Source organism: Hippocampus zosterae, chromosome 17, assembly GCF_025434085.1.
Source record: "Hippocampus zosterae strain Florida chromosome 17, ASM2543408v3, whole genome shotgun sequence".
NCBI lineage: Eukaryota > Metazoa > Chordata > Actinopteri > Syngnathiformes > Syngnathidae > Hippocampus > Hippocampus zosterae.
The window spans coordinates 4674710-4697770 of NC_067467.1; the positions used below are offsets into that span (position 1 = coordinate 4674710).

At 45.5% G+C, this 23061-nt stretch overlaps 4 protein-coding genes and 1 long non-coding RNA gene across 23 annotated transcripts; 2 read left to right on the top strand and 3 right to left on the bottom strand.

Moving 5' to 3' along the window:
- The first annotated feature begins 189 nt into the window (after positions 1–189).
- On the top strand, positions 190–8508 carry ubtf (upstream binding transcription factor). Of its 8 annotated transcripts, none has more exons than XM_052049473.1 (22): positions 190–825; positions 1642–1757; positions 3195–3254; positions 3354–3526; positions 3609–3692; positions 3896–4051; positions 4132–4196; positions 4270–4396; positions 4480–4590; positions 4926–5059; positions 5140–5281; positions 5364–5405; positions 5499–5606; positions 5707–5862; positions 5943–6080; positions 6305–6415; positions 6501–6592; positions 6666–6855; positions 6973–7020; positions 7115–7168; positions 7451–7594; positions 7824–8508. In XM_052049473.1, the coding sequence occupies exons 3-22, from the start codon at positions 3218–3220 to the stop codon at positions 7944–7946; spliced, it is 2235 nt and encodes a 744-aa protein (XP_051905433.1). In that variant the 5' UTR covers positions 190–825; positions 1642–1757; positions 3195–3217; the 3' UTR covers positions 7947–8508. The 8 variants fall into 8 exon arrangements, with proteins under 8 accessions (XP_051905433.1, XP_051905430.1, XP_051905435.1 ...); XM_052049472.1 differs by lacking the exon at positions 190–825 and adding an exon at positions 1089–1434; XM_052049470.1 differs by lacking the exon at positions 1642–1757.
- A 273-nt stretch (positions 8509–8781) lies between these two features.
- LOC127590071 (uncharacterized) lies at positions 8782–10571 on the bottom strand. Of its 2 annotated transcripts, none has more exons than XR_007959546.1 (2): positions 10423–10571; positions 8782–10288 (listed from the first exon to the last, which is right to left on the bottom strand). It is a non-coding gene; the product is annotated as an uncharacterized LOC127590071 (long non-coding RNA). The 2 variants fall into 2 exon arrangements; XR_007959547.1 differs by having other exon boundaries at positions 8782–10328; positions 10423–10524.
- atxn7l3a (ataxin 7 like 3a) lies at positions 9874–16605 on the top strand. 7 transcript variants are annotated; one of them, XM_052049485.1, is made up of 14 exons: positions 9874–10127; positions 11167–11226; positions 11631–11739; positions 11819–11951; positions 12212–12383; positions 12460–12560; positions 12651–12673; positions 12757–12802; positions 13012–13049; positions 13162–13236; positions 13400–13443; positions 14002–14073; positions 14537–14685; positions 15347–16605. In XM_052049485.1, the coding sequence occupies exons 3-14, from the start codon at positions 11689–11691 to the stop codon at positions 15580–15582; spliced, it is 1140 nt and encodes a 379-aa protein (XP_051905445.1). In that variant the 5' UTR covers positions 9874–10127; positions 11167–11226; positions 11631–11688; the 3' UTR covers positions 15583–16605. The 7 variants fall into 7 exon arrangements, 6 of the variants coding, with proteins under 6 accessions (XP_051905445.1, XP_051905446.1, XP_051905443.1 ...); XM_052049486.1 differs by having other exon boundaries at positions 11193–11241; XM_052049483.1 differs by having other exon boundaries at positions 11193–11226.
- A 391-nt stretch (positions 16606–16996) lies between these two features.
- tmub2 (transmembrane and ubiquitin-like domain containing 2) lies at positions 16997–19333 on the bottom strand. 2 transcript variants are annotated; one of them, XM_052049491.1, is made up of 3 exons: positions 19188–19333; positions 18071–18606; positions 16997–17560 (listed from the first exon to the last, which is right to left on the bottom strand). In XM_052049491.1, exons 2-3 carry the CDS (start codon positions 18595–18597, stop codon positions 17173–17175), a joined length of 915 nt encoding a protein of 304 aa, XP_051905451.1. In that variant the 5' UTR covers positions 18598–18606; positions 19188–19333; the 3' UTR covers positions 16997–17172. The 2 variants fall into 2 exon arrangements, with proteins under 2 accessions (XP_051905451.1, XP_051905450.1); XM_052049490.1 differs by having other exon boundaries at positions 18969–19282.
- A 9-nt stretch (positions 19334–19342) lies between these two features.
- On the bottom strand, positions 19343–22615 carry asb16 (ankyrin repeat and SOCS box containing 16). Of its 4 annotated transcripts, none has more exons than XM_052049480.1 (6): positions 22496–22615; positions 21615–21962; positions 21203–21470; positions 20464–20872; positions 20364–20402; positions 19343–20022 (listed from the first exon to the last, which is right to left on the bottom strand). In XM_052049480.1, exons 1-6 carry the CDS (start codon positions 22602–22604, stop codon positions 19732–19734), a joined length of 1464 nt encoding a protein of 487 aa, XP_051905440.1. In that variant the 5' UTR covers positions 22605–22615; the 3' UTR covers positions 19343–19731. The 4 variants fall into 4 exon arrangements, with proteins under 4 accessions (XP_051905440.1, XP_051905439.1, XP_051905441.1 ...); XM_052049479.1 differs by having other exon boundaries at positions 20319–20402; XM_052049481.1 differs by having other exon boundaries at positions 20319–20402; positions 22052–22561.
- Between the last annotated feature and the right edge of the window lie 446 nt (positions 22616–23061).

A 23061-nucleotide genomic window follows, 5' to 3' on the forward strand; every position in this document is an offset into this window, starting at 1 on the left:
AAACGTCACGCGCACATCTCAAAAGCTTTGTTTAGAAGTATTTTAATCGGAAAAGCACACAAAAAACATCGCCTGTAGCATTTGAAATGTAAATATGCCCGACAGCAAGCGAACGCATCGTTGTTTAACACGGCCCAGAAGCCTGGGAACTGTTGGTTTTCCTCACCGGGTTGCCGCGATTGGACGGCCCGGTGTTCCGCCCACAAACACAAGGTGGAGTTGGAAAAAGGAAAGCGAAAAAAAATACATACTGATCTAATATATGAAGCTGTCAAACAGCCATCCACAATTTGGAAAACGAGCATTCCCTTTAACGTATAAAGGCACCTAGGCCCATATACTAACACACCAGTGGGTAGACGTCCCAAAAATGATAGTAATGACGCAAAACCAATATATGAGAAGTCTAACCATCTCAGGTTCGAGATTTGAGGTTAGTCAAATGATGCGAACTTTCGGTATTGGAAGCTCGTTCGGTTTGCCCCATCAAAGTGTTGCAAACATGGGCAACGGAGCGGACATGATGGCCGGTGTTCGGTCCGGGTCGGTCGGATCGCCCCCTTCAGATGTAAAAATGCGATGGCGGCTGACGGAAACGACGGCGGTGGCGTCGGTCCGACAACATGGAAGACGCCTCGGCGTCGTGCAACGGTTGGGTGGGGAGTGGGAAGCTTGCTTCGCGTTGACTGGAGGGAGACGGCGAGTGCGATGGAGGCGGGGGAAGAATCATCTCTGCGGGGACTGGAGCCGAGGACCGACGGCGCAGTACTGGCGATCGTTCAACCCTCCCCTTCTTCCTCCACAACGACGCCGAGAAGCAGCTAGGTAAGCCCAAGCCGAGCCACCCCCCGCTCGGTTCGAAACGCGATACGATTGCGCCACAAACGAGTGACTTAAATTCGCTTATCTGACCGCAAATGTAGCATTTTATACGTGTGAAAAACGCGGCTCGGTTGACGGTCCCCCTTTGTACTCGACAAACGGCGGTGGTTCGGGGGACATACGAGGTCGGCCATAGCCGTATTTCTTGTCCTCTGCGGCTGGGGGGAGAGACTTGTGGACACGAGGCCTGGAGGTAACTATATGTTCAAATGACAATCTAGTTGTGGTTAAGACTATTTCCTCGGTGGATCTTGATGTATTTTTGATTTCGTGGGAGCTCGCAGCACTTTACACGCGGAGATCTCCATGCGGCAGTTGGCAGAAGAGCAAGCCGCCCCTCACGGTTAGCCATCAGGGATCTTAGTTTAATATCTCGCCGCCCTCTCTCTCCCCCTTCTCTCTCCCCGACCAGCCCCGGACTACCGATCTCCTCGGTGAACCCGCCTTTCTCGTCGTCGCTTTTCGGCTCGACAAAAGGGAACTTCGCGGTTGAGTTTTACGCCTTGTCCGTTTTTTCTTGTTTTCACCGACCGCTATTTGGACCTTGTCACGGTAGGTTTGCTCGGAAGCATGGCGGTCGTTGGAGCTTGTTTGTGGCGCCACGGAACCTTCCCGGTCTTCGACGTTACCTTAGCCCCCTTTAAACGTGCAATATGTTAAAGCAAAAGCTATGGTTAATCGATATGTTAAGAAAATTTACATGGATTAAAAAAAACAACAACACAGTTTTAGAGTAGCCCTTATTTACTTTTTTTGCAGTTCACCGTCTTTGTGGCACATCCAGCCCTACCACCACAACGTTCATAGCCGACCCATGTGTGAAAACGTGTACGTTGTCGTTTTTTATATTCCCGTCATTTTAAAACGTATTCGAGGTATGTGCATTTTGGAAAGCGACCGTTACAGTGGGCATTCGTAAATTTTAGGATGAAATTCAATTCTCCCGAAAACGGCGTCCAATGCTGTCCTATCGTCTTGAAAACGGCCACAAAACCGCTCTTTAGTATAGTTAATGCAGCACGATGTTGTAACGTAAAAAGAGTTCAGCTCTTTTGAAACGGTAGCCCGGTGGTACCGAAATGTTCGGCGTCGCTGGTTCGCCCCCCGGCTGGTGCTTTACGAGCTAACAGGCTAGCCGGAGCCATCAAGGACACGACGAACAACGAGCATCCGCCATCATGGAAGCGCCGCTCGGTTACGCCTCGCTGAAGAATAAATCGCAGTTGCGTTATCAATTATTGAATAAAACCACACACAAACACGTATGCCACAAAAAAACATTTTGTTAACCGTAAACGACAACATGTCGCCATTCTTCCGTGTTATGGTCGAGATTAGTGTCTGGCGCTGCGGAGCTAGATCCATGGGTGATGAGGCTCCCGTGGCGCAGTGATAGCCGCCATTGTGGATCCGATGGTCGGACAGCAAAAGCAGATCCCCCGTGGTCAGCTGGTCGCCTGCAGCTGCCTGTCCGTCCACCAGCTTCCTTCCTTCCTTTTGTGGATCCACCCAAACCCCTCGACTCCCCCACTCAAAAATCCTCCACGAGCGAGCAGGCCCAGGCGTAGAAAATGGTCGTTGTGTGCAGCGATAACGTTGAAAGGGAGGGAGGGGGAAAGAAGGCGAAATTCCGTGTGGGTGAAAAGTAGCTAGACGGGGAATGGGAGCTAAGCCGTTGCTACTTGTTAGCCCTCCGCTGTGTTATTTGAGATTGGGAGTGTGTGTATGCGCGCGCGCGCCCTCAACGCTGAGCGTAAACGTTTAAGGGGCGGTGTGATGAATATAAGCCATTATGTCGACGGGCATTTCCCATTCAACTCACCCGTTGGAATGCCCATTCACTTCACATTCCCACGTTTGTTGTCGCCGAACGAGCATTGAATGCTTGCGATTTCTCATTAAAATGCAGCGAACCCTCTCCATTTGATAAGGTTAGCAACCAAGGAGGCTTCGCCTATAATATATAGGATTTGCCTATTTTTAATGGTGTGAACCGTAAATATACTTCATACTTGGAGCCCAAAACAATTATTTCAAACTCAACTTACAACAGTGACTTGAGAAACAAATGGCTTTTGTATTATCCTACCGTGTTTCTGTGTGGCACCACTTCACAACCAGTATAAAAAAAAGTTTCCTATTACCCACGCAGGACGTTTTTTTTAAAATTAAATTCAGTGATTACCATCATTATGGCGTATGTGGCAGCACATATAAAATAAACAGGTTTATCGACAGCAGATTGCGAAGGGTGATTTGAGTGTACTCCTTTAAATTCATGTTTATTTCAATAACTGGAATTATTTCCCCAGACTAAATCTAGGATAACACACAAATGAATGGAGACATGGAAGCAACATCCCAACATCAATGTAAGTGCTCTGCTCAATTCTCATCTCATTTAAAGTTGTCAATTTTATACTCGATTAAAATAATTTAGATTAGACTTACAACTGAATGTTGTGCTGTAGCGTGGGCGCAGGAGGACATGCTCCAGTTGCTGGAGTCCATGAAGTTGGCACTGCCACCGAAGGACCTGACAAAGTACAAGACGTCTGAGTCCCACCTGGACTGGCAGAAGGTGGCCTTCAACTCCTACACGGCCGAGATGTGCAAGCTGAAGTGGCAGGAGGTCTCCAAAGAGGTGAGCCCGCCGGGGTTTATGCATTATTTGGGGAAAAGGACAGTTGCATGATTCATTTTGTTTTTGTCTGACTTGACAACAGATCCGTAAATTCCGGACCCTCACAGAGCTGATTTTTGATGCTCAAGATTATATCAAGAACCCATATAAAGGCAAGAAACTAAAGGTGAGCTAAGAAGGCTGTTTTTTTTTTTCATTTTTAATTAATATGCACATAAGTTAGCGGTTTATGGAGCAGACTGGTTTTGTTCTCGTTTTGTCACATACATACAAATACGGGAGAAAACAATCTGCCAACATTAAATAAACTCCATCAAATGTGGTGACCACAAGTCCACTCAAGAACCTCTTTTCCGATGGCTTTGACAGAAACATCCGGATTTCCCGAAAAAGCCCCTGACGCCATATTTCCGCTTCTTCATGGAGAAGAGGGCCAAGTATGCAAAGTTGCATCCGGAAATGAGCAACTTGGATCTGACCAAGATCTTGTCCAAGAAGTACCGTGAGCTGCCGGACAAAAAAAAGGTTACAGTCGGAGACGTTTCAGTTTTGAAATGGAAAAGAAAACCAGCTTTTAAACGTGTTTTGATTCTTTCACAATGTAGAAAAAATATGTGGACGACTTTTTGAAGGACAAAGAGACATTTGTGCACAGCATGATGAGGTTCAGGTGAGGTCATCGATGAGCATTTTGCTGCGTCTACTCGGACACAACATTTTGAAGACGTTTACCTTTTTTCCAGGGAGGATCACCCGGAGCTTGTGGAAAGCATGACTAAGAAAGGCTCAAATGTTCCAGAGAAGGCCAAAACGCCCCAACAGCTGTGGTACAACCATGAAAAGAAGGCCTTCCTCAAAGGCCACCCAGACGTAATTTAAAATCTTTTTTTTTTTTTTTGCCCATTCACTGCTTCTCATCTGAGCTCACAGTGACCTCTGCTGTTCTTCTCAAGGCTACCACAAAGGACATCAAGGATTGCCTCAGCAAGCAGTGGACGCAGCTGTCGGACAAAAAGAGACTTAAGTGGATCGCCAAGTCGCTCGAGCAGCAAAAGCAGTACGAGGTGAGCGGGGAAACGGATTGAAGGATGCAAAATGTCATGTGCCGTTTTGTCTAACACAGGATAACAGTGATGTGTCTCGGCTTGTCTTAATTTGGGGAAGTTGGAGGCTCGCCGGTGTCATTTTTGTTATTCCCGGACTTGATAAAAGAAGCAAAAGACTTTGCATTTTGTACTCATTTTGGGTTCAGTTGTGTCATTTTCTTCCCTGGTTGCATTTAATGGAGCGGTTTTCGTTTCAAAGTAGCCACTTTGGCCTGCAAAGTGGGATCTGCTTAATTCGACCAAACTGTATCATTTGGCTTCCCAAATCCAAATTGTGGCTTTAATATTTTCAGGAGACAATGCGCGAGTACATTCAGCAGCACCCCGAGATGAACCTAACCCAGGGGGACATCGTCAGGTCCACGCTGACCAAAGCCGAGAGGCACCTGAAGGACAAATCTGACGGGCGGCCCGACAAACCCCCTCCGTGAGTCACCGCTGCCCATTCCGTCCCAATACCTTCGTCGGAGAAAGAGGTTAGGGTGCTCATCATTTCATTGCTTCCAGGAACGGTTACTCCATGTTTTGCGCCGAGCTCATGTCCAGCATGAAGGACGTGCCCAGCACTGAGCGCATGGTCATGTGCAGCCAGCGCTGGAAGCTGCTCAAGCAAAATGAGAAGGACGCCTACCAGAAACGTTGTGAGCAGGTGATGCAAAAGAGTGGCCTCTGATAAGATCGCTTCTCTTCATATTTGCTTTGAGCGTATCTTTTTTTCTCTCTCTCTGTAGAGGAAGAAGGAGTATGAAATTGAGATGAACAGATTCCTCAGCGTAAGTTCCTTTCATGCCATTTCTTTCGTTATGAAAACACATTGGAAGGTTTTCATGACTAAAAACGGTGCTGTCGTTTTCGCATCTCTTCAGAGTTTGTCTGCGGAGGAACAGCAAAGGGTCTTGGGTGAGGATAAGGGGGGCTTCAAGAGAGGCAGCGTGGCCAACAGCCCTGCGTCCAAAAAGAACTCCAAAGCTAAGGTGCCAAGAGTGTGGAGACTTTAAAAAAAAATTATCCTCCCCACATGTTTTCGAATAGCAATCGCATTTTCTAATGTTGTCCTTTTGATCGATTTTCCAGGGCAACCCGGAGAAACCCAAGCGGCCCATCTCGGCCATGTTCATCTTCTCCGAGGAGAAGCGTCCCAAGCTGCACCAGGACCGTCCGGAGCTCTCGGAAAGCGAGCTCACGCGAATGCTTGCGCGCATGTGGAACGAGCTGCCGGACAAGAAAAAGGTAGGATTTGCCAAAAGGGCCACGAAAAGGGATTGCGGTTAAATGCGTAGGCCTGAGCTACGTTCTTGTTTTTTATGCAGGAGAAATACAAACGGCTGGAGGCGGTCTTAAAGGCGGAGTCGGAGAAAAAGGAGGACCGCAGTCTGCCCGACCCACCCAAGACGGCGCAGGACATCTGGCAGCAGAGCGTCATCGGAGACTACCTGGCGAGATTTAAGGTGAGCAATCTACAAACGGGCGGCTCTTTATTAAGCTTTCATTTTACAAAAAAGAGAGAACTTGATTATCCTGATTTGCACCGTCTCAAATTCTTGCGGCAAACTGTCAGCATTTAGGGGCAGTTGGAGACATGCCTTGAGGGATTCACAATAATACAATTGACCTCATTTTATGAAACGTCCCGTGCTTATTGCGTATTTAACTGAGGCTATGTGCACCGCAGAACGACCGTCCCAAGGCACAGAAGGCGATGGAGGCCACTTGGAGCACCATGGAAAAGAAGGAAAAGATTATGTGGATCAAAAAGGCGGCAGAAGACCAGAAAAGATATGAGGTGGAAAAGCGTCACGCCGGCCCGAGCCTGGCAGCTAGCATCTGACGCGATGGCGGCTAACCGCCATTCTCAATGTCATCCACAGCGAGACCTGTGCGAGATGCGTTCGCCCGTCGCCACCGCCGTGGCCTCGGGAAAGAAGATGAAGTTCGAGGGCGAGCCCAAGAAGCCGCCGTCGTGAGTTGCATTTGCCGTTTTGTCGCGGGCCCTTTTCCGCCTTTGCTTGAGCTCACATCCCGTCTTGTCTCAGAAACGGGTACCAGAAGTTCTCTCAGGAGATGCTGTCCAATGGCGAGCTCAACCACCTGCCCATGAAGGAGAGGATGACGGAGATTGGCAGCCGCTGGCAGAGGCTGCCTCTCAAGGACAAGGAGCGCTACAAAAAGATTGCCGAAGAGATGCAGAGGCAGTATAAAGTGCTGCTTGAGCAGTGGCTCGCCGTGAGTGCTCTCCAAACATTTTACCATCGGATGCTGTGTCAGCTGAAAGGAACCCCCCCCCCAAAAAAATAAATAAATAAAATTAAATCTTCTAATATGCGTCTTCCCTTCTCGCAGAGCGTATCTTCTCAAGTGAGGAACACCTACAAAGAGTACAACTCACAGGTGAGTCTGGAATCGTCAGCCGCAACAGGGAATGAGAAACTGCTTTATTTTATTGTGGCTTTTTCTTGAAATGTGTGTCCTCTTGATCTTCCAGAAGAGGAAAGCCCCGGCAAAACCAGGAGGCCCCAAGCCCAAGGCCAAGAAATCTGTAAGTTTTCCAAACTTTATCTGGAGCGCCAACCCACCAAAAATGCCCCCCCCCCCAAACATTTGAAAGACTTTGTGACGAAAGTTACCCTTTTCCCTGTATGCCTTTCCAGTGGGGCTTAATCAAAATTGAATTGTGATTTTGATTTTGGCTTCTCTCGATCTTCAAAACATAATAACTGAAGAAAAAGGGTTCATGTTACAAATGGATGAAGTGAACTAGTGTGCACTCGGAGCATATTTCCACCGTGGTCGTAAGCCACCATCTATGGCTTCCCCACAGGACACTGAGGACAACGACGACGACGATGACGACGACGACGATGATGATGATGAAGATGAAGACGATGACGAAAAGGACAAGGCTTCCTCTGAAGGGGCGTCCTCCAGTGAAGATGACGATGATGACGATGACGTAAGTTGCGTTGTGATAAATGATTTATAAGGCGACAAAAATGGGACAATCATACGGGGGGGGGGGGACACACGCTACATGGCAAATTGTGTGGTATTCTGTAAATTCTCATTGAGATTCGTTCTCACACCTCAGTTACAAAAAAAAATCTCTACATATATAACTCCAAATGGTTTATCCAATTTGAAATTAATGACAAACATCCATGGTGACATCTGGCTGTTACACGTTTGTGTTGAAGAAGGATGATGATGACGACGACGACGAGGATGACGACGACGAGGTGGATGACAAGGAGAACAAGTCAGAAGACAGCAGCAGCGAGTCCAACTCGGGCGGCTCCTCAGACTCGGACTCAGACTGAAGGGCGGCGGCGGCCATTGTCGCCAGGGGCGCACCGGGGGCGGGACCGCCGTGACGGCGGGACAGACCAAGCTGAGCCACGGGGGTTCATCCAGGAGGGAGTGAGCACTGCCACTGTGCCAACCCCTACCCAAGCCACCTCCGTTTCACACGCCCACTTTTTTGTTGTTGTTGTTGTTGGGTTCCCTTCAGTCCCTCACCCAGTTTTAGTCAGACCCGCATCCCACTGGTTTGGCGATGTTCTGAACTGACACTTATTTTTTTTTTTGTATTATTATTTGTTTTTATTTTTACATTTTAAAACAATGTCTCCCATTTTATTTGATTGTTCCGCAGGGACGAGCCAGGCTTCTCGCAGCCAAAGAACACGACGACCGGGTGGGACACTTAAAGCAGGGAGAGGGGCGGGCAGGATGCGAGGGTGTTTGTACTGGAAAAATTGCACTCTTAAGAATGTTTCCTTGTTAATACTTTTTCCCCTCTCTCCTTTTTCTCTGCTTTTGATTTTATCTTGTTGAGTTCTAAAAGAGGTGGTATTTTTTCAGAAATTAAAAAAAAAACAACGAAGAAGAAGCCATGATGAATGTTTTGTTGTTGTTGTCGTCATTGCTGGAACGTAGTTTAAAATGCTGCAGTGCACATACTTTTTTCGATCCCGCTTTTATAAAAAAAAATATCCTTCTTTCCTCCTACTTGTTGATTGGCCGCCATTGGGTGCCACAGTCGCAACACAAACAATAGACTGTCTTAATATTACATTGCTTTGCAAATAATACATTCAATGTATCACAAATACACAAAAGAAATGAATTGGCAGGTGTATTTTTAGTAGACACATATAGCGGGACTGTACGTTTTATTTCAGGTTTGATGTTCATTTTCTGGCCAAACAACAAATAAACCAGCTTGTTGTGCAACGCTCACCTTGTTCCCCCACATGCATGTTTTATTATTTTAAATATCTATATTCTAAATTGGCTCATTACAATGGTGTTTAACGCTGGTTATCTCCCCGCAAATCTGCACTTAGTATCGTGGACGACACAGACTACATCATGAATGTTAATATTGGACGTTTTTGCTTGGTGATCACACACACCAGAACTGACAGTTATATATCGTTTTGAGACGCTTAGTTGTGACTGAATCAACGTTTAAAAGGAGGGGGGAAACTGTATTCTTGTAAATACTGTTTTAATTTTGTATGGAGTGGTTTTCTTTTCTCCCGTCCGTTGCTTGGTTTTGTTTTCCTTGAGAGGGAGAGATGTTTAAAGGTAGGGGGTGGGAGGGGGGAGCTTTACAAATTTGTACTGCTGATCATTTGACAAAAAATGTTTTCTATAGCAGAGGGTGTTAATGATGATGTCCTTGTAGTTCAAGTATTTGGGCAAATAAACACAATCTTGAACATTTGGTTGTCTTTTGCGAATGAGAGTAAGCGTCAATCATGTTTTGAGAAGACTGCTCTTTGGGATCCTCCCAAGGAACTATCATTCCTATCAATTGCACCTGTCTTGAAGATACAGTACTGACGTAAACACGATGTATGGCCTCGACGTTAATAATTTATTCTTTCAATTGTCTGTTACTGTATGAATAAATGTTATTCCACGTACAGTTCTTACAGCAATGGTTAAACAATACATACATTACTTTAACAAAAACTACAGCTGTGACACCGCGTTGTTTTCAAGTGCTCTGAATATAAAGTTGATCGCTTGATACATAAGGATAAATTTTATTTATCTGGCGAATAATAATTTTAAAAGCATACAACACTTGTATCATTGCCAATGAGATGAATGAAAAACTTTCACAAAACACCGAACATGGTTAAAAAAAATGTTTATCTTTGTCGAGCTTCCGTAGTTTGCACCATCTTCATTACGTAATATAAGCGTTAAATGACGTAAACGGAAGTGCCGTGTTATCCCGCGCTGTGATTGGTGGAGTGCTGCTGCATGGCCGCTTTTGACTGTCAAGCTGCAGAAGACGATCGTTTGTTTGTTTCGTCAATACCTACGAAAAGCAACCAATATCACCAAAGAGAGATACACTTTTGACATTTTATTCCCGAGACTTGACCAATATGGACGTCGAAAAAGATTACTCGCGCTGACTGACGCGGGTTATGCCAGTCGCCTCTCGCCTAGGCGGAACGGGTCCCTTCCGTGACGACGAGGTAAAAGGAAAGCAAAATCTTATGGTGCTGATGATGATGATGGTCTTGCCGCTGATGATGATGATGATGTGCGCGCACCCCCGTTCCTCTCTGTGGCACGCGCTTCACGGTTCGGCGGTTGCTAGCCACTAGCCAGCTAGGTAGCTCATGCTCGATTCAACCTTTTGGTGATTGGTAATGTTCAGTATATGCTTTCCCGTCCTAATCGAAAAAGAAAAACAATGAGGGCACAAAAGACACAAACAGCCCGCACGTAATACTGTAGTGTAGCACAAAATTATTTCAATTCGGTTACCTGTTCTTTGGTGTTTATTTTTACATCCATAATAATAAACGTATATTGCAATGACGGCCAAAATGACTGTCCCAAAATATGGAATCTCCGGGGTGTAGCTCGAGTATAATTATCTTCGGTACTTGTCGAAATGGAATAGCAAACTTGAAGAGTGGTTGAGCTCAGATAAGACTTCTGCTACTTTTGCCTCTATCTACGGTGTCAGCTCAAACATTCCCCGCAATATGGTTTCTCTTGGATGATTAGTTTCACTGACATTGAGGCTCAAAAATCCAAGTAAACAAATCTTCACTCAACTTCAGAGCCATATTCTTCCCCTCAAAAAATCTGACAACAGGTACTGTATCAGGTTCAACGTAACTTTTTTTTTGATCGATTGAGAGTGTTTTGCATCATTTTGCCATAGTGATTATTTTATTTTCATTGTATTCCATCTTTATTAAATATCTTTATACTGCTTCAAACAACAAAGTCTATGAGGGAAAACTGGTTAAGATTGCACAACTGTCTGTTTTTATGTTATGTGTTGTGTTTATTATTTTATACTTCTTTTGTTATTTTATTTTATGTTGACTGTTTTGTAAAGAGTTTTGTAACAGCTGCAGCTCTTGTGAAAGCGCTATATAAATCAGGATGTATTATATATCACGCTTTTTAAATACTCATACTGGGGGGGGGGGGGGTTGTGACTGTTTCATAGTGTATGTCCAACCCTACCAGTAAACATAATGACCCTTTCTTTAGGACTCTATTTTCTTTTTTATTGACAGGATGAAGAGAGAAAAGCGACTTAAAAGCTTTAAAGTGAGTCATTTGGAGGTAAGAATGACTTGTGTGATCTACATACTACGAGCATATTTTTAGAGTTTGAAGTGATTGTTTTGGAATTAATTTGACAGATGTGTGTTGAGTTTTTTCACTATAAATGTGTTGTTGTTTTAAAGCTAGAAAATGAGTCAAATGGCAGTCATGTGCCTGTTAAAGTAATCAGTGTGTTGATTAATGTTGCTCAGCGTCCGACATTAATGTTAGCTCGATGGCCCTGGGCCAGTATGGCACTGTCACTTTATAGATGCTGGCTTGACGGTGACAGTGAGAAATATGGAGTTACTGCGAGAGCTATGTGTTTACATTTGTTACCATAAATATGCTTTTTTTTAGCTTAAATGTGAATAATATAGTTATTGTGCCTGCTGCCAACATGCTAGGTACACAGGACCCTTTTGTTTCAACGCCATCGAGGGGATTCATCAGTGGGATTTTCAAATGAAAATGGAGGATATGGCCCTTTCAGGCCCAGACAACACCAGGCTGGAGGTACAAGCAGTATTACATTGTGTGTATATATACATATATTTATCATTCTTGAAACTTAACAGTTGTGTGTGTGTGTTAGGCTTTGGTCCACGATATCTACTCTGAGCTGGTGGAGGATGCCTGCCTGGGCCTTTGCTTTGAGGTGCATCGCGCTGTCAAGCATGGCTACTTCTTCCTAGACGACACCGACCCGGAGAGCGCCAAGGAATTCGGTTGGTAACATCACAACTTTGCCCATTTGATTTATGTATATATTTATTTTTAAGATTTAGTTCAGTGAGCAATATATATTTTGAATAAAGGCACAGACATTAAAACATTCTTTCTAAAAAATGCGATGCATCGAGTGATCTACAAAATAATCGACAAATTAATCGGTTATGAAAACAAGGATGAGTTGCAACTCAACACACACAACGAATGGTAGCGAAGGGGCACACATAACAGGAGGTCTTGGTTCTCTCCTCTGCAGAGATTGTAGACCAGCCAGGACTGGACATCTTTGGCCAGGTGTACAACCAGTGGAAGAACAAGGAGTGCGAGTGTCCCAATTGCAAGCGGTTGATCGCCGCGTCCCGCTTTGCGCCGCACTTGGAGAAGTGCCTGGGCATGGGGCGCAACAGCAGCCGGATCGCCAGCCGCAGGTCAACCCCACGCAAATTGAGCCGCCAAATCATATTGTATTATTTTTATTTTCTATTTTGTTCATATTTATGACAGACTGGCCAGCAACAACAACAATGTGAGCAAGTCAGAGAGCGACCAAGAAGATAATGATGACCTGAATGACAACGACTGGTCGTACGGTGCGGAAAAGAAATGTGAGCAATCTGAAAAACAAACAGAAACTCCCAATGTAGCAAACTTTGTTAGGATTATTTTTTTAAATGATTATTATCTTCTGATTGCAGCTAAGAAGAGAAAGTCAGACAAGGTCGTTTCACTTTTATTTCTTTGCATTCTCGACTACCATTATGTTATGTGCTCTCATGTAACTCTGGTTTTTCATCCGTGCAGAATCAGAATTCACCTCGGCGATCCAAATCTCTAAAGCACAAAAATGGTGAGGGATGATTCTTTTTTTAATTTTATTTCAATCAATGAATTAGGCTTTACAAGAACAGGATATTTGAGACGATCAACAAGTTTTTTTAAAAATTAAAAAAACGTCACCACCACGATTCGCTTGCAGTTGGCGAAAATATTTCGTTTAGTTTTATTTACACAATGAATATTCGAGATGAAGTATGTGAGCCTTGCTTTGTGTTTCAGGTGACTTGAACAGCAGCGTCACTTCCGAAGCTTTCAAGGTGACCACTCCGCCCCCCACCCCCATTCACAATCAGTCAGGCTTCACTATAAAGTTTACGGGACTGCGTCAGAGACGATAAGCTCCCTTTTGTGTCTTTGGCCTTGTTTCAGTACAACAACTACAACAATGCTGGCATCAGTTACGAAACTCTGGGCCCCGAGGAAGTCAGATCGCTTCTGACCACGGTGAGAATACCGTAGTTACTGTCTTTCTTTGCCCTCCACCAGGTGTCCCCTGACAAAGGATTGCTTGTTCAGGTGGAAAATTCCACCGCGATACAAAAGTACCGGTCGGTGGAAATGATACTCGGTGATGGATGGTTTGCTCGGGTTGTGTGTGTTTGTGCAGCAATGTGGGGTGATCTCTGAGCACACCAAGAAGATGTGCACAAGGTATGTGGCACGCAGAACACACGCACGCTGCCGTGACGTGATGATGTCTGTCTGACCCTATGAGGTTTCCCCCTCTTTCCACTTGATACCGCGCTGAGGTGAAAGTGAAAGTGCATGATGACTTTCATTTTCATCTTCGTCTACTTTAAACGGTGGGACCGACTGAAGGTTGAACACAAGTTGGCAGGAGGGCCGGCGAGCCATCGACTTGCACGCACAAGGCCCTCTGGCAGGTGACCAGTCACTTTCATGCGGAGACCCTGCAAAATGGCTGCCTGAAGAGCCGCTTTTACACAGTGACACTGCATCCTGTGATAACTTTGAAAACAAAAGAAATCCCTTATTTTTTCTTCTTTTTTTAATACTGTCATTTTGACCAGATGATGAGCTGGGTTCGGTTTGGAAGGCACAGTTTATCAACACAACTTTTTGCTTACCACTTTTCACTCATCTCTGTGTCAAAGACGGCAAATTACGGCGAACGGGTCTCCCTGCAACCAGGCTGGTGCGTCAAGTCGGTCAGGGATGTGTAACGCCACCTTGTGTCCCGCCCACCAGGTCTCAGCGGTGTCCCCAGCACACGGACGAGCAGAGGAGGAGCGTCAGGGTGTTCCTCCTGGGGCCGTCCGCGTGAGTGTGTCCCCCCCACCCCCAAAACCCCTTCCTCAATCCCATCCTTAATGCCCCCCACTCCCACCTCTTCCATGTGTATTTGATTTATGGGTGAATGCTTCTGACAGTTTTTTAAAAACAGCTTTAAGGACACTTTGATTTGTTAATGACCACTGGAGGGGTTTCATTGTGTGTACTTGTGTGTGTGTGTGTGTGTTGGAGTAGTGCATGTACGGGTGTACGTGTGTGTTTTAGTTCTGTACAATCATTGCTCTTGCAAGGCCTTCCTAACTCAAAATGGCCGCCTCAATGTTAACAACCATGTGATTTCTCTGAAGCAAGAAAATGCCACCAAAGTTCTGATCAATGAAAGGATATGATACCGTAAAAATGAAACAATTTTACAAACATCAGAATTGCTGGTTTGCGGGTGAGTCCGCACACGGGAAGTGACCTGGTGTGAACTTTGCGTGGCCACCAGGTCGTCCCTACCTGACGCCGACGCCTCGGTGGAGGGCGACATGTTTGAGCTTCAAGGGGACGGCAGCGGGGCCCAGAGTCTCATCAGCCGCCTGCAGTGGGAAGACTCGCCAGAGATTTCACCCACCGACTCCGCCTCATCCAGAGCCAGTAAGTTGCGATTAAGGCCTTTTTAGAGTATTTTTAATTTTTATCGACTCTCTATATTTTTATTTATGTAGTCAATTGTTCACTTTGGTATTACATTTTATATGTATTTATTTCCTGTTAGTTTTCCATTTTTATTTGACTTACTCAAAGGGAAAGTCAAGTCACAACTGTTTTATGCACCCCCACTAGTCTAAACGAAGCTTTCTGATTAATATTGCGTTTGTAGAATATGAATTATGCGGCAAAATACGCCATCTACGAAGGCGGCCATTTTGCTACTTGCCGTTGACTGGAAATGACATCAGTTACCCGATCAGTTGACAACCAATCATGGCTCATCTGTGAATGTCACATGACCCAACCCAGAAAACATGATTGGTCATTACCTTCACACTGAATTCAGCGTTCAATTCATATTCCACAAATGTAGGAGCAATCAGAATGCCGTGTTTAGACTACTTGCGGCGGTGAACAGACATTTTTAATGATCTTTAACTTTCTGTCCACCATTTTTATAGATTTTATGTGTAGGACTCTTCAAGTTTGTTTCCCCTTTGTCCTCCATTCACCATTGTACTTTGTCCTGCTCGGATGTTCATATAAAGCACCACCGATTGCTTTGGATCTCATTTTTCCACATTCCTTCCATCTCTCCACACAGGCACCAACCATTCAGACCCTCGCAGGCCCAAGAAGAAAAAGCGAACCTCACTGGTTTTGAACAGCACGGCAGTAGGAGGAGGAGGAGGAGGAGTCAGCGGCGAAGGAACAAGCGGAAGTCTAACAAGTGGCAGCAATGGCGGCGTCTCGCAGAGTAACGTTGGCTTGCCTGCCAAGAAAAAGCGCCCCAAACTTCCTGCTCCTTCTATTTCCAGCATCTTCGATGACTTGAACTAGCACCATAGGACACCCCTCCACCCCCTCGTCTCTCCGCCAACTTGACAGAAAGTGTCGGGATGATGTGGTCAGGTGCACTAACAACCACACACACACATATACATTCCTCTGCTCTGTACTGCTGTGTGTATTCCAGGTGATGTGCGACTGGTGTATACCGTATTTTCTTAAATGGTGGCCTGTCTGTCTCAATCTGTCCTGTCAGTAAACACCATAGCCCAAAACACATTAATGCCTCGCTCCAATTCTACCGTACCCCAAAAGACAGACACATTAATGCACCCCAACATATCCCCAAAAGACAAACCCATGCCTTACTGATTGGCGCCATACCCCAAGACCCCGTAACCCAAAGACAAATCCAAATAGAACAGATTGACGCTTCCCTCAATTGGACCCTGTACCCCAAAAAGCTAAAGCCTCCCTCCAAACAATAACATAGACGCCGAATCCCAAAAGATTAAACGGTGCACCCCAAGACGAATCGAAAAAGACAAGCATCTCTCTTAACAGCTGCCACATCAAAAAAAATATATATACACCTCGTTCCAATCAAGGCATACCCCAAAGGTTAATGGCCTTCCTCCAGAAGACGCTGTTCCCCAAATGACTGATGTGATTGCTCCACAATGTTGTCACTGGCCACTATTAGGGGAAACATGCTACTTTTGTATACTTGTGACATGTGTTTTGAGTTTTGTGAGGATCATGATGACCTAATTCTTTCATGTAAGGGATCGAAATGGTCACTCGTGACATGGTATCATACATGGCGTGCTTTATACACACACAGACGCACACACACCTTGTATTTGCACATTTAATTGTAATGGTGGTGATGGACACAGTAAGCTCACATATTTGAAATCTAATTATGTATATTTTTATAGTCCTGTGAAGTTTTGTAAAGTGATCTTTTTGTGATGTGAGCTCTAAATATCAAGAAATGTAAAAAAAAAAAAGAAATTTACGAGCGCTGTCCTGCGTTACTGATGTTTGTAAATAAACAAAAGTGGGAAGGTTTTTTTTCAATGCATTTAATTGGAGAAAGACTCCAATTTTTATTTTCTCCTAAGTGCCAGATTCATTTGTTTCATTCATTCATTTTATTTACACTAAATACACAATATTGTACACCAGGCCTGGTCTACTATCGCAATACAGTATCTCCGCCTTTAAATTAATTTCTACACACCACAGAAATAATGTTCAGCGTGAATAATTGACATGGAAACACAGCCTTAGACATCGGAGAGCCAAAAAGAAAACTTAATCACAAAGTTTAGTTTGTGATCAAGCTCAAGTATGATCAGTTTTTTTTTTCTTTCTCTCCATTTAACCACCTCTAAGGAGGTTTGTCTTTGTTGCCATTTGTTAGCATGTTAGCAGGATGAAGCAAAAAGTTTCCGAATGAGTCCCAGTGATGTTTTATGGCAGAGAAAGGCGAAGCTGGAAAGAAAAGCGTGTCAAACGCAGGTGGGTGGACTGCTTGCTTTTTTTTTTCTTTGGTTTTCAGCATGTGGATGATCCAAATATGGGAGTTTCAGGGCCTTGGTGGAGGTCACATAAGTCACATGCTAATGAGTTTCTTCAGCGGCTGTGCATGCCAAAGATGAGGAAGCTGAAGAAGATGGTGACACCCACCAGGGAGATGGTGGCGGGCGCGGTGAAGAACTGGCGGTAGTTGATGCGGAAGTACCAAACTACAGCCAGGATCACCACGAACACGGGCACCACCAGGCTGCCTGTGCTGATGGCCACACCCGCCGCCCGCAGGCCCCCGGAGACATCCGACGCCCCCTGGGGGGAACCCGCCGCCCCCGCTTCTGGGGCGCCGTCTTGCGGGGCCTGCGAGACGTGGCAGTGGATGACGCTGTTGTGAGTCACGTTCAGGGACAGCAGAGTCCTCTTGGAGTCCTGCAGGAGTTGGCCTTGATAGATCAGCTTGATCTGATGCTCACGCCCAGAGAAGTACTTACTGAACAGGGATAAATTCACAAGGTACATTTCAGCATCGATATGAACATATATTAGACACACACAGCATTTAAGTGTTGGACTAACTTTTTTGTAACCTGTCCTATTTGCTTTTTTGTGCTCTTTCTGAAACACCGAAGGATGGCGCTAAAGCCCTTTCTAATGCAAAAGCAGTGCCACCTTGTGGCCCTCTAGTACCAAGCAACTGGGTGGAAGTGGCCTTAAAGTCTTATTAGACAGCCCAAAGCCCTGGCTACTTTAAAAGTAGTACTATGTCATCTTGTGACACCATGAGGAAATGTCACATTAAACTTTATTTTGGTGGGTTCAATTCACAAGCTACTCTATTTTCAACACTTTAAATTGGTTAATACTGAGGAAAAATAACGGCTGGTATGGGGACAGATCAAAGTGATTTTTGACAAAAATATGACATTGACCATATTTTGAACTTTCAAGGTTTCCTCCTGATGGCAACATGTAGTTTTTGTGCCAAAATGTGTGCCCGAACCTTTTGAGTTGGTCCACAGTATGGTGAGGCTTGACGACCGCCACTTCTTCAGTGTCGTTTAAAAACTTGAGTCGCACACAAAAGGACGGCACGGCTGACAGCGCCTTTTTACATCCCTGCTCTCTCTCTACGTCTTCGCCGTAATCCTCGTCTTCCTCCTCATCCGAAGCATGAATTCTGTCCCCCGGGGGTGCTTTGCTCTGAATGTCCAGCAAAAGATCAGTGTCCTCGGGCAGAGACCCCTCATCCGCCTCACCGTCATCTGGCTTGTTCTCTGGCAAAGGAGGGGCGGCACCAGTCTGCTCAGGGGCATCAACCTGGACGTCGCCGCCCGCGTCCCCGCCCACGCCGATGAGTGAGGCGTGGGCGCCTGCTGCCAGGATTGTGCCCAGGATGTGATCCCCGCGCTCTGCCACGTGTGTGGAGAGCCAGGCCAGCACCAACGCCAGGGCCACCAGCAGGGCGCCACCCGCCGCTGTGGCCTCACCACCCATCCCGTCCAGCATGGTCAGTGCACACACTGCCATTCCCTTGACCTGCACAAATTGTGTTTTTGACACAAATAAATGCACTTTTCAAAACCAGAATTTAGCATTGTGATGTTTTGCAACAAAGCTGAAGTCATTGTCGGACTCCCCCATGTGTTATGACAAGAGTCATACTTACAAAATGTGTGTGTGTGTGTATTAATGTAAAATACACACACACGTCTTTCATGACACAATATACTTTTTGTTTCAAAAACATTTTTATTATAAGGAGTTAAGACAGAAATGAGGAAAAATCTAAACCGGAAGTACGTTCACGTTATAAGCGGCCAACATGTTGACGTCACAATTAATGCACTGCATACTTAACAGGTCAAGTCATTATCATAATGAAAAGGAAAAAAACTTACCTTGAATGTTTTAACGCGGATTAGTGAGCCAGCAAATGAGTAACGTTGTGACTCCCGTCAATGTGTCAATTCATGACAACAAGAGGCGGCGTTAGCCTCACGAGCTAACTCAAGCTAAATAAAGAGGAAGAGCTCTTGGCTCCCTTTTCGCGTTTAATCGCCGTTACAACTCGCTTGGCGTCGTTTAACTTCATTGTGGATGACGGGATTATTCCTTACCGATCAGGCGTGCAATGAGAACATGTTTGCCGACGAACTTCTTCGATGCTAGTAGCTAGCAAGCGGCTACTTCCTCAAAACAGGAGACGCACTCAGGCGGAAGAGAGGAGGGACGTCAGCAACCTGACCCCGTGCTCGTGTTCTTCCACAATCTGAATTATTTCATCTGTCAGTCTTTATTTATTTTACATTCGTGTAGTTTAATGTCCAAAAAACAAAATAACAGGTTTAAGGTAAAAAAATGTAATACAAAGGGGAAAAAAGCTTTTGTGTAGAGTACATACAAAAAATGTTCCAAAAATCATCTCCATGAACCACCAACAGGACCACTGATACGGTTTATGGGGCTCTGCCACACTGTATATCTGGTTACAAACACGCACCATTTTTTGTATTGAAGGGAAAAGCATAAATTCACCAACAAACAGCATTAAACAGAAAATAATTTAGGTAACTAACATAAAATAATATAATGCTTAAATATAAAATGATAACAATTTAACAAAAGCTTACAAAATCAAAGAAAACAAGTCAAAATCCAAATTTAGTGTAGCGTGCCGTCATTATGCAGCAGCAGGTAATCCTTGACTGAGCTGGGGACATCCAGGCGACTCACTTGTGAATGGCAGAACGACCCCAACTGACGACGCAACGCGCAGCGGCAGAGATGCTGCAGTGAGCGAGGATGACCGCTCCGTTCGCGCACTAGTTTGAAGAAATCCAGGTGTCCCTGCGTGAGAGGGCAGTCGTCAATCCAGTCGCATGGTGGAACAATGGGGTACGAGTTCAGGATCACCTCCAACGTGGCGGGAGAGATGACGCACCGCCTCAACATCTGTGCACAAAAAAGGTCAACCCAACCTTAACATTAATCAACTCCTCGAGTTAACCATGGAGGAAAGCAAAAAATGGAAATGTTTTTTTTTAGTTGAATTAGTTGTCTTTTGCTATTTAACATGTCAGGATCGTCAAACACTAAATTGTACTTGATGTTGAAAAACATTTAAATTCTTTGAAGAAAATTTCTTTGATCGAGAAAAATGTATGTTTAGCTTCATTTAAAAACTCAAAACTGTCTTTGGAGTTCACTCAAAAGTTTTTTTGAGGCTCTACACTGTCACTTTTCCAAACCTTTGGTGGGACAGTTTTGGCTCCATGGTTCAGGAGAGTCCGTACCACTGATTCAGGTTGCTGGTTCAAGTAGTCCTCAAGCACCTTGAAGGACAATCAGCATTTTATTTCATTGTCTTAATGTTTTGCTTTTTTGTTGTTGTACCTGCAGCAGACATTCCAAGGGTGTGTACCCCGCGCAGTTTCTGACATCCGCCTGCGCTCCGTAGAGCAGCAGTAGTTCCACGATAGCCGGGCAGCAGTTGGCGCAAGCGTTGTGCAGCGGCGTGTGTTGCTTCTTGCCCGCCGTACGCGGGTCGGCACCCGCATCCAGCAACCTGCGCACCACGCCCTGGTAGCGGCTTGCCTCCGATGGCTTTTCGGCCCTGGCGCAGGCGGCGTTGAGGGCCGTCTCGCCCTCAAGGTTGGTGGCCAACACATCGGCACCTACGGAGAGCAGCAGCTCCACGTGGGCCTCCAAGCCCCTCGAGGCAGCCACATGTAGCGGGGTGAGCCTGGACTCCGCTGTCCTCACATTCACGTCGGCGCCGCTGTCCAGAAGCAACTCAGCGCACCTGCAGGCGGATTTTTATGTCACGGTAAAAAACCTCTTTTGCACATACTTTGCTTGAAAGATATCGAAGACAAAGTAGTATTGAGTGAACCGAACAATTTTTTTTGTTTTGTTTTTTGTCGAGCAAAACTTGAAGTACATATCTTTAAACATGAAGGGCAATTTAGAGTCATCAGTGACCCAAAGTTCTATTTTTGTAAGCATCAGATACTTTGGAGTCTTTGACAAATCGAATGTGATTCTGTAAACATTAGTTTTAGTCAACCTAACATCTGTGTTTTTGAACACATCAAAGACAACATAGAGCAAAAAAATGGTGTCCCAAGCCTACTGTAATGAGAGTGGCAATGTGCACAGATGAAGAGGTGCATTTCCATCAGCTGACAGCAGTTGCGCATCTGCTCCATGGGCGAGCAACAGTTTGACACAGGCGGCGTGTCCTCCCGCGCAGGCGTCGTGGAGGGCCGTGCTGCCTCCCGGGTCTGCGTTCACCTCGGCCCCGCGAAACAAGAGCTCCTCCACGCACGCAGCGTGCCCATGGCGAGATGCGAGGCGCAAGGCGGACGTCTGCTTCACCTTGCAGCTCATGGTCCACATGCCTGACAGGAACATTTGTTTTGTGAGCCTATTTATGGCATTTAGCTTTGTGAGTGAAGGTACTACTGTTTGTCGATTTCAGTTACAATTTCACATGTTGCCCACAAAGTAAATGAGTTTTCCACCCCTGAGCTTGAAGGACATACCCATCTCCGGGGCCCACACCATCTCCTCATGCACAGTCTCCATCAGGGCGTCGACCATGGCGGGGTCCTTGAGGATGGCGTACACACCTTTCATGTCACCGCACATGAAGGTATTGTGGATGGCGGCATCCCGGCAGCGGATCTGAGGTGGGGCAGCGAGCACCTCCTGGAGGCGCAGAGACCCGGGCGGAGGCCTGCTGGGGGCCCTTGACAGCGCGACCCGGGTCAGGGCTCGCCTCTGGGCTAGGGCCCTTCGCGCTTCCTCCCAGTCCTGCAACTCCTGCTCTAGCCTCAGGGAGCGCAGCGATGTGGATGTGTATGGAAATGTGTCCTTGGACATGACGCTTCCTGGAGAACACAAATAAAAGGCGATATAATCCATGTTCTGTTATTTGTTTCAGCAGGTCCAGAAATGCTTGCCAAAAGTTTTGACTCACCCACAACTGTAGTCGCAAACAGAGTGTAAGTAATTCTCATTAAAGGTTCCCCCTTTTCACCCTCAATCGTGCAGTGACACTTATTCCGCGGTGTAGAGGGTTGCCAAAGACAAACTCATAACCAGTTATTAATAGATACCCGAATGTGGGTAAACTGATACCTGTGCATTTCCAAAATACTCAAAAGGTGGCAGTATTGAGAGTAAACGCATGATACCGCCACAGAGCCAATACATGACAATGAATAGTGTTATTTCAACATCTAATAATCTATTGTTTTGCGTCCCTTATTTCTCTATAAAGCCAAAGGAAGGCAATAAAGCCTGCAGCAGAAGGGATGGCAACAATGGCTGTTAACTTCCGCATTCTTACTGAAACTCAAATGAGGCGAAGTGTGTCTCTGACACATTAGACGAGGGTAAATACCATGTTATTGTTCCTTACCGTTCGGGAAAGACAACCAATAACGCCCAACCTTGATTCTTACAAAATAAAATGTTACAACTAGCTTTTTTTTAAAACCAACTTTGACGTAAGACGGTCGGGGAACCATCGCGCCTTGTATATTCTTCGGCTTCACGAGTCTCCGTCATTTTCGCAATTAGGCAGGAATGATTACCTTGTTATTCGACTCAGAACCAAAAGAAGATGCTAAGTGACGCACACTTTCGAATTTCACAACATAAACTTCCCCAAATAACTCGCCAAAAGGTATAACGACTTTGAATCGTGGATCGACGGGAACTATCTCGCTCTACTCTCACAGTCAAAATGTACCGTTGTACAGCAAGTAATCTGGCGAGATGGTCGTTGTCATGTCATTTTCTTATTGTATTTACTTGATTTCGCTTTATCGCCAAAGACTGATACGATCGAGGTTTGTTTTTCAATGACTTAAGTTTTCCCGATTTTGTCGGGGGACGGGAAATTAATAGTCTCGCCCCATTTGATGGGGGTTGATGAGTTCCCAGCAGTCATTTTCTTGTCGTAATTATACAATGTTATTTCTC